The sequence below is a fragment of the Salvelinus sp. IW2-2015 genome, linkage group LG4q.1:29 (genome assembly GCF_002910315.2).
Source record: "Salvelinus sp. IW2-2015 linkage group LG4q.1:29, ASM291031v2, whole genome shotgun sequence".
NCBI classification, from domain to species: Eukaryota; Metazoa; Chordata; class Actinopteri; order Salmoniformes; family Salmonidae; genus Salvelinus; species Salvelinus sp. IW2-2015.
In genome coordinates, this window is record NC_036842.1 from 6835324 (window position 1) to 6852690 (window position 17367).

At 39.6% G+C, this 17367-nt stretch overlaps 1 protein-coding gene across 2 annotated transcripts in view; it reads right to left on the minus strand.

Annotated features, from left to right (window-relative positions):
* camk4 (calcium/calmodulin-dependent protein kinase IV) overlaps positions 1-17367 on the minus strand; it is a 35384-nt gene that overhangs the window by 5197 nt on the left and 12820 nt on the right. The window contains exons 2-7 of one of the 2 annotated variants that reach the window (XM_023983500.2): positions 4797-4875; positions 4625-4687; positions 4432-4514; positions 4260-4332; positions 2028-2118; positions 70-144 (exon numbers count right to left, since the gene is read on the minus strand). In XM_023983500.2, the coding sequence (XP_023839268.1) occupies positions 70-144; positions 2028-2118; positions 4260-4332; positions 4432-4514; positions 4625-4687; positions 4797-4875 (464 nt within the window). Of the gene's footprint in view, positions 1-69; positions 163-2027; positions 2119-4259; positions 4333-4431; positions 4515-4624; positions 4688-4796; positions 4876-17367 lie in introns of both variants that reach the window. The other variant, XM_023983499.2, reaches the window with a different exon arrangement.

Sequence of the window (17367 nt, forward strand, 5' to 3'; positions counted from 1 at the left end):
GAAATGGCACTGTCTATTATTTTGTTCCAAGTGAATTAAATAGCATCACAGTCATCGGTTACAACTCACCACAGTATCCTGGTGTACCACAAACTGTCTTCATTGTGACCTGATCGTCGATGATCTTTGACAGTCCAAAATCAGCTGCAAAAAGAAAGAGAGCTACAGTGGGGAGAACAAGTATTTGATACACTGCCGATTTTGCAGGTTTTCCTACTTACAAAGCATGTAGAGGTCTGTAATTTTTATCATAGGTACACTTCAACTGTGAGAGACGGAATCTAAAACAAAAATCCAGAAAATCACATTGTATGATTTTTAAGTAATTAATTTGCATTTTATTGCATGACATAAGTATTTGATCACCTACCAACCAGTAAGAATTCCGGCTCTCACAGACCTGTTAGTTTTTCTTTAAGAAGCCCTCCTGTTCTCCACTCATTACCTGTATTAACTGCACCTGTTTGAACTCGTTACCTGTATAAAAGACACCTGTCCACACACTCAATCAAACAGACTCCAACCTCTCCACAATGGCCAAGACCAGAGAGCTGTATAAGGACATCAGGGATAAGATTGTAGACATGCAACAGGCTGGGATGGGCTACAGGACAATAGGCAAGCAGCTTGGTGAGAAGGCAACAACTGTTGGCGCAATTATTAGAAAATGGAAGAAGTTCAAGATGACGGTCAATCACCCTCGGTCTGGGGCTCCATGCAAGATCTCACCTCGTGGGGCATCAATGATCATGAGGAAGGTGAGTTATCAGCCCAGAACTACACGGCAGGACCTGGTCAATGACCTGAAGAGAGCTGGGACCACAGTCTCAAAGAAAACCATTAATAACACACTACACCGTCATGGATTCAAATCCTGCAGCGCACGCAAGGTCCACCTGCTCAAGCCAGCGCATGTCCAGGCCCGTCTGAAGTTTGCCAATGACCATCTGGATGATCCAGAGGAGGAATGGGAGAAGGTCATGTGGTCTGATGAGACAAAAATAGAGCTTTTTGGTCTAAACTCCACTCGCCGTGTTTGGAGGAAGAAGAAGGATGAGTACAACCCCAAGAACACCATCCCAACCGTGAAGCATGGAGGTGGAAACATCATTCTTTGGGGATGCTTTTCTGCAAAGGGTACAGGATGACTGCACCGTATTGAGGGGAGGATGGATGGGGCCATGTATCGCGAGATCTTGGCCAACAACCTCCTTCCCTCAGTAAGAGCATTGAAGATGGGTCGTGGCTGGGTCTTCCAGCATGACAACGACCCGAAACACACAGCCAGGGCAACTAAGGAGTGGCGCCGTAAGAAGCATCTCAAGGTCCTGGAGTGGCCTAGCCAGTCTCCAGACCTGAACCCAATAGAAAATCTTTGGAGGGAGCTGAAAGTCCGTATTGCCCAGCGACAGCCCCGAAACCTGAAGGATCTGGAGAAGATCTGTATGGAGGAGTGGGCCAAAATCCCTGCTGCAGTGTGTGCAAACCTGGTCAAGAACTACAGGAAACGTATGATCTCTGTAATTGCAAACAAAGGTTTCTGTACCCAAATATTAAGATCTGCTTTTCTGATGTATCAAATACTTATGTCATGCAATAAAATGCAAATTAATTACTTAAAAATCATACAATGTGATTTTCTGGATTTTTGTTTTAGATTCCGTCTCTCACAGTTGAAGTGTACCCATGATAGAAATTACAGACCTCTACATGTTTTGTAAGTAGGAAAACCTGCAAAATCGGCAGTGTATCAAATACTTGTTCTCCCCACTGTATATTAGAGATCATGCCTATTTCTGGAAGTTCTCATTATCTGGTATTATAATAAAATAGTAGAATAGATTAGAATAGAATAGAACACTGGTACAATAGAATGGAAAACAAAACAAAATAATAGAATCTTTGGCATTGATTCCCCAATTATCTCAGTTCTGTATCTGATAGCACAGCAGAGTCTGTTCAGGCTCAATGGATGTTCTGTGGGATAATCGTAGTGAATCCCACAGTGTATTGACTTACGCACCCACCTATTTTGAGGGGAGCATCTGGTGCTGAGGTGGCATATAGGAGGTTCTCGGGTTTCAGGTCTCGGTGCACCACGCCGTTCTCATGCAGGTACTGCCCAAAGACACAAGACAACAGCATAACTGACTGACTCCTATACACATATAGTGTTATTGATCTGTCTGGTGGCGAGTATGGAGCTGGACTGCTAGGGATTTTGGGGCGGTATCTACCCCCACAGTTCCTTTCCTACGCAGAACCGTAACATTCCTGCACTATAGTGCACTGTTAAAAATGTATAAACAAAATGCAAAGGTCAACGATCTTTCACAACCTCTTTCTTATTGTTGCCAATACAGTGTTTTACACTGTTAAACAATGTTCTATGATACTGTGTACTGGGTGTAAGCATGTTTTAAACTGTTTCGGGGTTCAGCGAGGACTTTCACCTTTGCTACCAAAGTAACTCATCAAACAAGGCAGTGTGGGCCATGGAATTCTGCACAGTCACAGAAAACAACAGCACAAGGCAGCTGCCTTGATAACGCTGGTCATTGGAAAGACAAAGGTGGGATTTGAGTGAGGGAAAGCAACGTGTTCTCAGACTTTGTTGTGTCATGGATGTAGACCTACTCGGACAAGTCTATGGCTCACTGCCTTGATAATGATACCTGTTTGTAAAGCAACCTATTGTAGAACTTTATATCATCTGCACACTGTGGGTGGGTGTATATCCAAATCCCTAGTTTCTTGTGTAAACTCTTAACATCAAGCTGTTAAAGAAAACCACATTCCATTCCACTGGCACTGACAATACATTTCTAAGCATCAAGGTTCGCACTGAAAGAGCCACACTTATTACGCAACAAAACAGACATATTTTCTGCTTGGGAATGACAGAGTTGAATAGATGTTGTTCACAGTGAACGAAGGCATCATTTTCTCCCCACACACTATGTACTGTGACCCCCCCTCCCCCGGTCTGACCTCTCTATGATGTCAGAGGGGAATTCTCCTCTCCTCTCATCCGGTGGGAGGGATGAAAGGAGGGAAGAAGAGAAGGAGGAAAGGAGCGAAGACAGTAGCCCCCCCCACCACACACACACACACACACACCGCACACATCCCAGGCCTCCCACGGATGCCATCGCACCACAAAAAAAAAAGCTATTTGTACAGTACTGTAACCCAACGACACAGCTGTGTATTCTCATTGACTGCGGTGCTCTTCTGCCAGAGAAAGTAAAGCAGGGCCTACCTGAGAGGTGGGCTAGCCGATGTATTTGGCCAAGGAGGACAAATAATATTTTGAGATGCATAGGCTCTCAAAGGTAAAATATCAATATCAAGAACATTAGCCTAACACCGTCTTTTGACATAGTAAAAAACGTAACAAAGAATCTCTGGATTCTCCACTATCACAGCATAACATGTCCAAAATAATCAACAAATTGTGATGCTAAGATAACACCTAATGAGTTGCCTATAACGAAGGAATCGGTCACAAACAGAGTGGGGACTTAAGTGTAGATGTGTCAGTGAGATTGGCGGGAAATGAGGCTACCGTAATGCTCCACTGGGACGTTAGCTAGATATCCAGAAGGAGTTTGTCACGTAACACAGACTGCAGAAGCTCTCTGCTGTCTTTCAAGTGACCGTGTACAATGTAAAGAAATCACTCCGAATCAACACGGAACAAACACTTTCTCAGCACTTGCTCAACAACACGAGGAAACTTTAAGAAAAGCCCTGTTGCCCTCTCCTGAGCCGACCCGTTGGGAAAACAGCAGCTGTTGCATCATGTAAACTGACTACAACACCAAGTCCTAGGCTGGTTTCGATGTGTTAAAAATTCCCTGTCTTACTATTTCATCTCCTTGGCAACATCAATTTGTTGCTAACTGAGGATAATGGAAGGAGATCTCTTACAAGACACTAACAAGTTAATGCCATATGGCTCGGTCCATGGGGATAAGATGTCAAAGATAGCTCAGTGAGAGACGAACGCTTGGTTATGCGATAGCTCATTGAAGTGAACTTAAACCGTGTCCACTGTTGATCCAACAGTGCTGGTTCAAATGACAGTGAATTTGGGATTTGATTACGGAAAAAGCTTTCTATTTCCCTTTTGTCCTTTATAATGTATAGAAAAGGAGACAGGCGGAGTGAATGTGTGATGGTTTTACAGTATGTCAAGAGTTTGCTAGACATTTGCCTACTTTTTGACAGGTGTCAGAGGAAGGAAGTCAACTCACTGCAACGGCTTCTAGTACTTGTTTGACAGCATCAGCAGCATCCCGTTCAGTGTAGAAGCCCTTCTCTACAACCCTGAGAGAACAACATGTGTTGTGATTGTTGTAACAGAGGAATGGTACAGAGAGTATGTGTGCGTGTGTGTGTGTGTGACCATTAGGGCAGTTAACTAACCTATCAAAGAGCTCTCCTCCAGTCACAAGCTCTAAGACCAGACTGATCTCTGACGGGGTCTCAAATATCTCTTTTAGTTTGATCTGGAAGAAGTAAAACAAAACAAACATAAATTCCGCATTAATTAAAAAAAACACAACAGCAATCGTTAATTCTATGCAAGGACAGCCCAAAAGTGCTGTAGAACACTCACAATGTTTGGGTGAGAGAGTCGAAGTAGAACACCTATCTCTGTCCTTACTATCTTCTTGTCCACCTGTAGAAACAAAACAGAACTGGGTTAAGGAAAGACATTTAGTGTGTTGTAGTCTCTGGGTAAAATGACTACACTAAGACTCTACGGCGAATATACAGCGAGAACGTACGGTCTTCTTCAGCGTTTTCACCGCAAACGGCTTCTGTGTTCCCTTCTGTCGACATCTGCACACCACGGATGTCGCTCCCCTAAATGCAGAGGGAATACACAGTTAAGATACAAGAGCAACTGTCAAGTGGGTAGGGACACGATGTGCAAACAGCGCAAGGAAATGGTGAATAGGCTTTGATGAGGTTTTTCTTTACTTCTATTATGGCTGCGTACCGTGCCTAGAGTGTTTGTCTGAAGCGTCAGTTGGCAATTCTTCCAAAGAAACTCAATGGTGTATTTTCTCTGCACTGACGCGTTCAAATCTGAGCGCTAGGTAGACAAATTACACCACAATCCCATAGGCCTATAAATTATAACAGTAGTAGGCAAACATGGAGCTTAGGCCTATATTCCTTCAGGATTTAAGCAACACCTATGTAAGAATGCTGTTCATGGACTACAGCTCAGCCAGCGTTCAACACCATAGTGCCCACGAAGCTCATCACTAAACTAAGGACCCTGGGACTAAACAACTGGGTCCTGGACTTCCTGACGGGCCGCCTCCAAGTGGTAAGGGTAGCCAACAACACGTCTGCCACACTGATCCTCAACACTGGGGCCCCTCAGGGATGTGTACTTAGTCCCCTCCTGTACTCCCTGTTCACCCACGACTGCGTGGCCAAACACGAATACAACACCATCATTAAGTTTTACTTTAGTTTGTTTGGTAAATATTTTCATAACTCTTCTTGAACTGCACCGTTGGTTAAGGACTTGTAAGTAAGCATTTCACGGTAAGGTCTACACTTGTTGTATGTGACAAATAAAATTTGATTTGATTCGATTTTTACATTGTCATGTGTTCAGCGGTTCGGTCACCTTGGCCACTGGCTCGGGGTCATTAATTATGTTTCCTTTGTAATTAAAAGCCCTGGGCTTGCCAGAGTAGGAGTGCGGAATACGGTTATATGGACAGGGGATGATGATTCTAGATAAGCACTTTTGAAATAAGGGCCCTGAGCTACAAAGCCAACTAAAGATCTACTTTGTATTTATTCAAACATAAGTAGTACTGTTAGTTCTGAATAGAGCTCCACTTTGCATATGACATCTTTTACAGGGACAACATGACCCTGCTATTGTCAGAGGAGTTGATATGACATTTTAAAAGAGAAGATTGCTATAATGGCTTCAAGAAAGCAAGAGGGATACATACTGTGCTGCCTGCAGTATATAGAAAGGTAGGCTATTGGAGCGCCTCCAATGTGCAAATAAATCAAATTTGGTAGCACAGCTTACAAATTAGTGGGGAGAGGGAAGAGGCAGAGAGGGAGAGAGAGAGAAAGAGAGAGAGGGATTAAGAGAGAGAGAGAAAGAGAGAGAGAGAAGCAGCTTCTGTGTTCAGAGGAAAGCACTTGGGCTCTCATTAGGTGTCCAGACCTCGATACTCACCATTACACCAGAAATACCGAACAGATTTTCTTTCTTCCCTCTCCCTCTCTCCCTTTCTCTCTCTTACTCCTACACACATCCTCTCTGCCTCTACCACACATTCTCTCTTTTCCCTGCCTCTCACCCAAACCTCCTCCCTCTCTTTTCATCTCCCACATTGTCTCTCTCTCTCTCCCTCCCTCTCCCTCCCTGCCTCCTGTGGGAAATACCCTCACGGCAGGTCCATGTGAGCAGACATAAGGCAGGCATGACAGCCAGCTCACAGCTTCAATCCAACCACAACAACAGCCAAGAGTCTTAGGAGAGAGAATTCAAGTGATAAACTAGACTTGGACTGTACACTATTGTTGTGCAGGGGCAAAGGACTATACACTATTGTTGTGCAGCTCAGGGGCAAAGGCCTACCTAAGCAAATAACACAAATCTAATTAACACTAATAACAAAATATCATTAAATTGTTATCAGGTTGACTAGATGACCTCATCCTAGTGTACCCTCCTCGCTCCACTTTGGATCCCTCCCTGTAATTTCTACAATGCCTCATTTCATTAAATCATTAAATCTTAATGTGGTACAGAAAAGAGGGATCTATATTTATGACTTTGCCCTGCTTTCTTCTCTGTGATGTATGAGAGCACGTGTAATGACCACTTTCCTATCTGACGTCAAAATGGCCATTAATTGGCAGAGGAGTAAGAGTTTGAAACACACAGACAGGCCACGATACAATGAAGAACTGCAAAAGTTATATCAATACATAGTTAGGCCTATACTCTACTATGTGCCCTCCTTACGTAATTGTCTAACAAAATCTGTCTAAATATCTGAGTCAGTTCTTGAATAAACTACCAATTTATTCCATTCATTTATTTTAGTCAACGCATGTGTTAATAATCCACTTTATAAATCCACCTCCCAATTCAACTTCTCCCTGCATTGTTTCTGTCGTCCTTATTCCTTGATTTCACACTTTAATTATATAGCATTGTGTTGAGCCTCTCAACTCTTGGAGAGATAAGCGTTATTTCATTCTAAAGTCATTGTACACACAGCATATGAGTCAAGATGCTAGACCATTTAGCCTCGGAGGCTGACACCCTGAGAATGTTGCTGTCTGTTCTAGCACTAAGCTCAAGAGGGACGGGCAAAAGAGATCTGCTTATAAAGCTGTACAGAGATCTGCATATATCCAGACCCTGGTCTGTCCTGCACTCCAAAAGGGTTCTTCGGCTGTCCCTATAGGAGAACCCTTTTGGGTTCCATGTAGAACTCTCTGTGGAAAAGGGTTCTACCTGGAACTAAAAATTGTTCTTCAAGGGGTTCTTCTATAGGGACAGCCGAGGAACCCTTTTAGTTTGTAGAGACCACCTTTTTTTCTAAATGTGCACACACACACACACACACACACACACACACACACACACACACACACACACACACACACACACACACACACACAGGGAAATTAGCTACTGCTATCATCAGATTCAGTTGTGGGATTTAATTAACATATTGGTCTTCTACATCAAGGCCAGAGAGCTCCATCCCAGATCATCAGTGATGAATTCCACTAATTGACTAATGGATCATATTCACTCTGGAATGGTCATATCCAACCACAGCACTAAGACAAACACATCATTGATACTAAAACATTTAGTATCAATGAACAACACAAGCTCATATAGCTTTTCCCATAAATGATGACATTTAATTTTGCTGCCAAATGCAACAATACTTTCTTGATCTACAGAAATGTATAATTATGGATATGAATGTCATTCTCTTCATGATGTATCCTAAATAGGTACACAAAGGTATAAATATGTAACATCCTCCATTGCATATTTGGGTATTATTCTACAAACTGGCTATTATTTTAATGACCTCTGCCTCAATTTGATTGGTCCAGACAAGACCAAATCCTAACAAATCATAGACGTCTATGTTTCACAAGTTTGGACATCAAAGTACAACATAGTAGAGTTCAGTAGAGTAAAGTACCACACAGTACAGAAGAGTATTTCATTGTAAAAAAATAATATTTCACCTTTATTTAACTAGGTAAGTCAGTTAAGAACAAATTCTTATTTACAATGACGGCCTACCCCGGCTAAACCCGGACGACGATGGGCCAATTGTGTGCCGCCCTATGGGACTCGCAATCCCGGCCTGATGTGATACAGGATTCGAACCAGGGACTGGATTTAAACCAGGGACTGTAGTGACGCATCTGGCACTGAGATGCAGTGCCTTAGACCGCTGCGCCACTCGGGAGCAGCGAGTGATATAGTATAGTAGAGTTCAGTGCAGTACAGTACAGTCTACTCAACTCTAGTGTGCTCTACTGAACTCTACTTTTCTTTACTGCACTCTGTGCTGTTCTGTACTGTGCTGTCCAAACTTGTGAACCCAACTGTGGTCTGGGACTACTATGACTTCCATTGCAACCAATTCAATTGCAGAAATTCCGTTACCGCGTCTTCGGAAATTCCGTTACCGATTTGGTAATGGCATTTCGAGTTTTAATCACTTAATAATTAATAAAGAAATTTGATATCAGTAAAAACACTAACTAATTGACAGGTCTACCTTTACTTGTTACTTCTGTGAACTTTCATTATCCTCCCTCCTCATGAGGGAGAGAAATGTTTAAATATATTAAAGATATGTAGGTTGTTGGTTACGGAATTTCAATTTTTTTATCTGTGTTTCCTGGCCCGTCTTTCTTCCATTTAAAGGGGTATCAACCAGATTCCTTTTCCAATGGCTTCCTCAGGCTGTGACCAGGCTTTAGACATAGTTTCAGGCTTTTATTTTGAAAAATGATCGCGATTTTTCAAAACTAGTCAGGTGTCCTCTGATTAGTTCCTGCGCGCGAGAGGGTAGCTCTCCATTTTATTTTTCTCTCTGATTGAATAGGTTACGGTCCGGTTGAAATATTATAGATTATGTTTGTTAAAAACAACCTGAGGATTGAATATAAAAAACATTTGACATGTTACTACGACCATTACGGATACTTTTTGGAATTTTCGCCGAACGGAACGAGGCTTTGGTTTTCTGAACATAACGCACAACCCAAATGGCGTTTTTTTGTTATAAAAGTAATATTTATCGAACAAAAAGAACATTCGTTGTGTAACTGGGAGTCTCGTGAGTGCAAACATCCGAAGATTATCAAAGGTAAGCGATTAATTTTATTGCTTTTCTGACTTTCGTGACCATGCTAATTTGGGGCTAGCTGTTCTAGCATTGATTGATACACTCACAAAAGCTTAGATTGCTTTTGCTGCAAAGCATATTTTCAAAATCTGACACGATAGGTGGATTAACAACAAGCTAAGCTGTGTTTTGGTATTTTTCACTTGTGATTTCATGATTATAAATATTTTTAGTAATATTTTGCGCCCTGCAATTCAGCGGTTGTTTAGGAAAATGATCCCGTAAAAGGGATCCGTAGCGCAGAGAAGTTAAACATACAGATGGCAGAAACATTTCACCAAAACTAAATATAAGTATTGATATTAGTTGGCAGCGGTCTTTAATTCAACATTATTGTGTTTTGCTGTATTTGTAATACCTTAGGACTTATTTTCCATCTGTTTGACCAGAAATCAAAGCCTTTGCTTATTCCAAATGTTATATATGCCTTTATTTTTTTATTTATTAACTCTTAGCTTTCATTTGACACCCAGTTAGACATGTTCTTATGAACTTCACGTTGGTGTTCAAGGGTCCTTTTCCATCTTACTCTAATTCTCTACAAAAATCTTAATATGCTGCAAATTAGATGAATAAAGATAACTGTCCATGGAGAGGATGACACAGATGAGGAGGGTAATAATAATAATAAGCAACTGCACTCTGAATGGCACAATATGATTTTCCCCTGGAAACCACACTGACCTCGTCCGCTTTAATAAGTAACAGGCAAAATCCAATCACATGTGTAACATCTCCAGCATGAAGTGTGACAAATGTAGAACAATGTAGGATATTGACAAGCTTCTTTCAGATGGCAAAGAATTCCTATTTTTGCACATCTGAAGGTTGTCCTCAAAGAGCCTAGGTTTCAGTGTCTGTCACGTGGCTATACACAACATGGACGGAAATAACAAATGAACTTCAATTTAAAAACTACGGGGTCTTTTTCCAATCCCAGTAATCACAATAAGCTTTTCTAAACCAACGAAACAAGTAATCTGAGTGAAGGCATCTCTCTGCTGTTGCAGCTCAATGCTGCCTGCCTATATATTACACAAGCTGCTCTTGTTTCAGTTTTGTACTCACACAACATTATGTCATCCCAGAAGAGATGCTGCTGCTACTCTCAGGAGCAAGACAAGGTACAGTACATTCAGCTACATTATGCCTTCATCTGGGGCTGCTGCCTGTCTGCTTAGACTCACTCTGGACTCTGACTGAGAACGCTCAAAAGTTCACAGCTTTAAAATGTGCCTGATGGTATAACTAGGGCTAGTAGTTATTCCAGACCATGTGAATTGAGCAGGAAAAAACATACAGTTATGACTAGCTATTGATATCTGAATGAGGGACACGGGGTGTTGAACCTCGTTTCCCTCCTTCAGGAAACAGTAGGTATGGTCATAACTGTACGTTCCCTTTCAGTCGGTCAACTTGGTACAACACAGCTATGGGGATATGAAATCACGCTAAAAGCCGACCCCAGCGGACACCAAATGAAACGGCCCACGGCAGACTACCCAAATTTCCAACCGAACAGCAAAACCTGCTGTACCCGGGTATTGTGCAATCTGCGTGCTGCCTAATGACCTTCTCCTGTCCCAGCTGTAAGCACACTGTGTGCTACATACACAGGGGGCAGCGACATTCAGGCGATAAAACCTCACAAAAGTCTGTGGTGATTCCCAACTTCCCGCAGCACAAATACACTGAACAAAAATATAAAATGCAGCATGCAACAATTTCAAAGATTTTACTGAGTTACAGTTCATATAAGGAAATCAGTCAATTGAGCCGTTTTAAAGTCATTAGGCCCTAATCTATGGATTTCACATGACTGGGAATACAGATAAGCATCCGCTGGTCACAGATACCTTTAGAAAAAGGTAGGGACATGGATCAGAAAACCAGTCATTATCTGGTGTGACCACCATTTGCCTCATTGTTATGGTTTTTTAATGAATAATGACTAAATGATGTATACATTTAACGTAGAACTATAACTAACAGGATTCTATCCTGTCACTGTATGATTGTATGAAATTTATTAGAATCATAAATCTGAATCTGATGTGTGTAGTTTTAGTCAGAACTAGTACAAGGACTTTTTTGTTCCTTTTAAGCAGGGTGCAAGTGTGAGACAATGTATGAGATAAGAGGAGCTATCGACAGACAAGCTCTACTACTGTGTTCCTTTCAGGACATTCTATCCCCACCCATGGAGGGGAGAGACCTTGGGCTTGTAGTAGATTGTATAACAGGTGGCAGACAATGTATGAGAAGAAGACTTGTGAACTATATTGTCATTGTTTCTGAGAGGAGGAGGGACATTTATGACGAAATGTGAGGTATATAGACCAATGTACAGGAAATGATAGGCAGAATGTTCCCGTGAATAAACATTTGACTATTGTAGACTGGGCCTCTGTCTGTTTTTATTTCTATCAGTATCCTACAAATCCTGATATAGCAGACTGAGTAATTGAATTGGTTAAAGAACATGAGAACATAATTCTCCTAACAATTGGTCCTTCGAGCCGGATCCCAATATCTGTCCCTGCCGTCCGAAGGTACCACGCCGAAATACCGTGCACGGGCGGGTCATTGACCCGTAAATTAAAGACCTGTCCCCTGATATTGGGGTTCCATAACAGGCCGGTATATACCTAAGGTCGGCAGAGACGGTGACGGGATCCAACCTACATTGCTTTTCCCAGTCTACAAGACAGGTCAGTAAATCTTTATTCACGAATTCGGGGGGAATGATTTGAGATATCACCAAGCGTCACTTTGTGTACGTCAATAGTTAACTAATTGTGCAGGTTCGCAATGACCTGAGGTACATGTGCACTACCATGAAATAAAACTAACCTAATAGATCTGGCCACCTTTGTGACGGCCTGCAAGGTTTGTTAAGTAGGGATACTAAATAGGTGTTGTTAGATAGGACGGTCGTTTTGTACAAATAGGATAACTTATGGTTAATTGACATGCGGTAGAATTAGACCATAGACCAATTCAATAAGACTACCTAAATAAGCCTAAGAGGATATAAACTAGGCTTGAGAAAGGGAGGTAATTCTATGCGAACAAGATAACTTAACCTATTCAATACTGAAATAAAGTTTTTTTTAAATTAAGAAAGAAGGGGAACCTAATATAGAGGAGTGAGATAACAAGATATTGACGTTAAAAGAACAAGCAAACAACCGAAAAAATGGTACAACTATATAGACACTCAATCATTATGTTACTTTTTATAGTACGTTTACAAAATATATTCTGATTAAAGAATGAAAGGTGGTGTGTCTCATATGGTAAGTGGTTGAAATAGTATAGCCAGTTACAATTGTAATGGCTTAGCAGTAATAAGAAAAGACGATCAGTTATTTAACTGGCTAAAAGAGAAGGATTTAATATCTATTGTTACAGGAAACCCAATTCAACAGTGTTTAGATGAAGTTTTGTGGAAAAGAACTGGGGGGCAAAATATATTTCTCCCATGGGCAAAGAAATTCAAAAGGGGTGATGGTCTTAATTAAACAATAATTTTTTTATCACAAGTGTGCAAATTGTCCAAACAGATCCTCAAGGTAGATGGATTATTTTTAAATATGTTATTGGACAATAAACAAATATGGCTTGTCAACCTATACGGTCCGAATAATGATGATCCAAGCTTCTTTGAAAATATATATAAGAATATTCAACTCTACAAGCAACACTAGACTCTATATATATAGTTGAGATTTAATACGGTCTTAAATACCTCTATAGACCGGAAAGGAAATCACACTACAAACTATCACCCTCAGGCACTTAAGGAAATCATGAATGTCATGGATATATTGGAATTAGTGGAATTTGGAGACTTAAATACCCTGATTAGTGAGATATACATGGCGGAGGCTGGATCAAGCTAGTCGTTTGACCTTTCTTATACCATTCTCTCTGGCACCAAAGTTAAAAAAGTGTTGATAGGGGATAGAATGTCGGTCGGATCATCACATAATTGGCATATATATTCTCTTACAGAATTTCCACGTGGGCGAGGATATGAAATTTATCAAAGTCTACTAGATGATAAATTGTTTAGACTAGGACAGAAGACTTTTATAACTGACTTTTTCAGACATAACATAGGTACAGCAGATCCCTTATTGTATGGGGCACTTTTAAGTGTGCCTTTAGAGGCCATGCAATTCAGTACTCATTCTTAAAACAAAAGCAATTTAGATTCAAAATCCATTATTAACAAAGGAAATGAAGGACTAACAGTACAGTTAGATAGCAATAAAAAACAAAGGTACCACAGAGGCACAGAATAAGTTAGAGGAAAAACAAAAAAGAAATGAGGAACTTCTTCAAGAAAGATCCAGTGTATATTATAAAATAAAAGCGAACTGGATGGAAATGGGGAAAAATGCACCAAATTCTTTTTCATCTTCAATATAGAAATGCTACCAAAAAATGTATTAAAAATCTTGTTTACAAATGATGTGCATCGTCATATTTGGAAAGAAGAGTTATGTTTATAAGACTGGAAGAATAGTAGCTTTATAGATTCGTTTCAGTGTCGGCCTCATCCCACTAACTGAACTAATTATCTGATATGGTATTTTTCCTTTAATAATGTAAAATTAACATCTGTACAGAAAGACTCATGTTAAGGCCAAATAGCAGAGAGGAACTGCTTGATGCAATTGGGGCCTTTAAAGATGGGAAAACTCCAGGGCTGGATGGCATACCAGTGGAAGTATACAAACTTTTTTTTGATATACTCAAAGGACATATTAGCTTGTTTTAACCACTCCTTATATAAATGGTTAGATTATCGAGACACGCAACAAGAAGGTCTGATATCGTTATTACTGAAACAGGACCCAAGTGGATATATATAAAGATCCAGTCCAATAAAAAATTGTGAGACCTCTTACACTTCAGTGTTGTGATGCAAAAATCCTAGCAAAATGCTTGGCGCAAGAATAAAAAAAGTTTTGTCAGATATTATTCATCCTAATCAGACAGGTTTTTTACACATGGACGATACATTGAGATAATATAAGGCAAGTACTGGAAACAATAGAACACTATGAAATATCGGGGACACCAGGCCTGGTTTTCATAGCTGATTTTGAAAGGCTTTGATTAAAGTCGACTAGCGACTGAGTTTATAATAATGCCTAGAATATTTCAATTTGGGAATCTTCTGGTAAACTTATTAAAATGGGTTTAAATTATGATAGTAACCCTAGGTGTAAAATAGTAAATAATGGCTACAATCTCAGAAAGTTTTAACTATCTATAGGAGTAAAACAAGGTTGCTCCACTATCGGCATATCTATTATTATTGCCATCGAAATGTTAGCTGTTTAAAATTAGATCAAACACTTAATATTAATGGATTAGAAATCCGTTGGCTTAAAAAACTAAGGTTGTCATTGCGTATGATTCATGTTTTTCTTTTAAAACCACAACTAGAGTCCCTCCAGGCCTCATAGAGGATCTGGATACCTTTGCTATCCTCTCTGGAATTAAAACCAAATATGATAAATGTACCATATTACGTATTGTATCACTAAAAAATACACTACTTTATATTGCCATGTGTTTACCAATTAAATGGTCTGACGGAGATGTGGCAATACTCGGTATAAAAATCCCAAAGAAAGAAATGATCTCACTCCAATAAATTTTATAGTAAAGTTAGCAAAAATAATAAGATCTTGCTACCATGGAAAGGAAAATACCTGTCTATTGTGGAAAAATCACCCTGATTAACTCTTTAGTCTATCACAGTTTACCTATTTGCTTATGGTTTTTGCCTACACCTAGTGACCTGCTTTTTAAATTATATGAACAAAAAATATTCCATTTTATTGGAACGGCAAGCCAGATAAAATTAAAAGGGCCTTATATATAATGAAATATGAATTCGAGGGGCAGAAATTATTAAATACTAAGCATTAGACCTCTCACTAAAGGCATCAGTCATACAAAAGTTATACTTAAATCCAAACTGGTTCTCTAGTAATTGGTACGAATGTCTCTCCTATATTCAAGAAGGGCCTTTTCCCCTTTATTTCAGATTACACCTGCTCACTTTCGGTTGTCTGAAAAGGAAATAATCTCCAAATATCCTTATTTTTTAAACAAGCCTTAGAAAGTTGGTTGCAATTTCAGTTTAATCCACCTGAAAGGACGGAACAAATAGTACAACAAATATTGTGTGTTAAATTCAAATATAGTATTTATTTGAGAGAAATGTTTAAAAAAGGTGATTAATTTTTGTGAATGATGTCATAAATAGGACTGGTGGAGTTATGTCACACATGCAGCAACACAGACATATGGAAATGTCTGCTCTACCCAAATTCAACCAATTAATTTCGCGATTACCACAAAAATGGAAGAGGCAAGTAGAAGGGGAAAAAGTAAGGAAACTTGTATGTCGGCCCTGTATTAAAGAACATAATGGTATAAGAAAAGTGTAGTAGATAATAAAAATATATACAAATTTCATTTAAGGACCAAAAATGACAGCTGTGCCATATAAATTGCAAAATAGTTGGAAGAGATTTACGATATTACCCATTCCATGGCACATGGTTTATGAAATTGATACGCAAAACAACGCCGGATTCAAAACTTCGAATTTTTCAATTTAATTACTGTACAAAATTCTTGCAACTAATAGAATGTTATATATATGGGGTATACAATCTTCCAGCTTCTGCAATTCTGTTGTGAGGAGGCAGAGTCATAGATCATTTTATTGTATTGTCCATTGTAGCTCGTTTTTGGTCACAGGTCCAGGAATGGCTGAAGAATTGCAACATTTGCCTAAAACTAACGCTACAGATAGCAATACTGGGGGATTTGAAAAGCCATAGTCAATTAATCAAAATATAATAATTATTTTAGCAAAAATGTTTATTTTAATTTACAATCTATAGAAGCTATGAGAATAGGAAGGTTCAAGTCTTTTGTGAAGCATCACAGCACAGTTAGAAAATATATGGCAAATAAAAATCCGAAATGGATGATGTTGGAAGATATGATGGAGGGTTGAGTGGAACTGAAGGTGGGACTAATAACAAGATAAACAATGTAGGGCATACGGGATCTGTGAAATGTTATAGGTGCGGAGTTTTTGTGAAATAGCACAGTTACAAGTGGAATAAAATTGGATGGACAACAGAATAGAGGGAAGGGACTAAGAACAAATAAGAAGAGAGAACTAATTGTAAAGTGGACTGTGTCTGTAAGATGGGTATAAGATGTATAAATTGAAGGTAAAAGCAGAAGTGTTTATTAGTTTACTCCAATTGGGGGATCGGTGGTAGGGTGCGGGGAATAATAATAAAGGTATATTCTTTAAAAAAGTATGTATGTCTATATAGGTATGTGTATGTATATATGTGTATATGTATGCATGCGTGTATGGATATATATATTTACCCAAAAAAATATGGGGGATTGGAAATGATGCAGACAATTACATTGGAAGCAACATTCTTTCCGCAAGATTAAGCTGATCCAACCCCCCCAAAGAAAAAAAAAAGAAAAAAAGAAAAAAAAAAGAAAGCAACAACCGAAAAATAGGCTGCTGGCTAGGGATTTATGACCCCGGGAAAATAGCTTATAGGTTGTAAACGGTGAGACCTAATGTCCGATCGACACCACTATAGATAAAGTTTCAAGAAAGGAAAAGCACACATAGGTTAAGAGATAGCAACATACACACCAATAGTGAGACACACATAGGAGTAATTTAATCAGAATTTAAGAGCCACACACATAGATTGTGATAACAACTATAGTGATTGGATAACGGTAAAAAAAGAGCACATACATAGATCATAGAAATACATACACATAGATTTTGAGAAATGTCAGAGTAACTACAAGGTATTATTAAACATGGGAA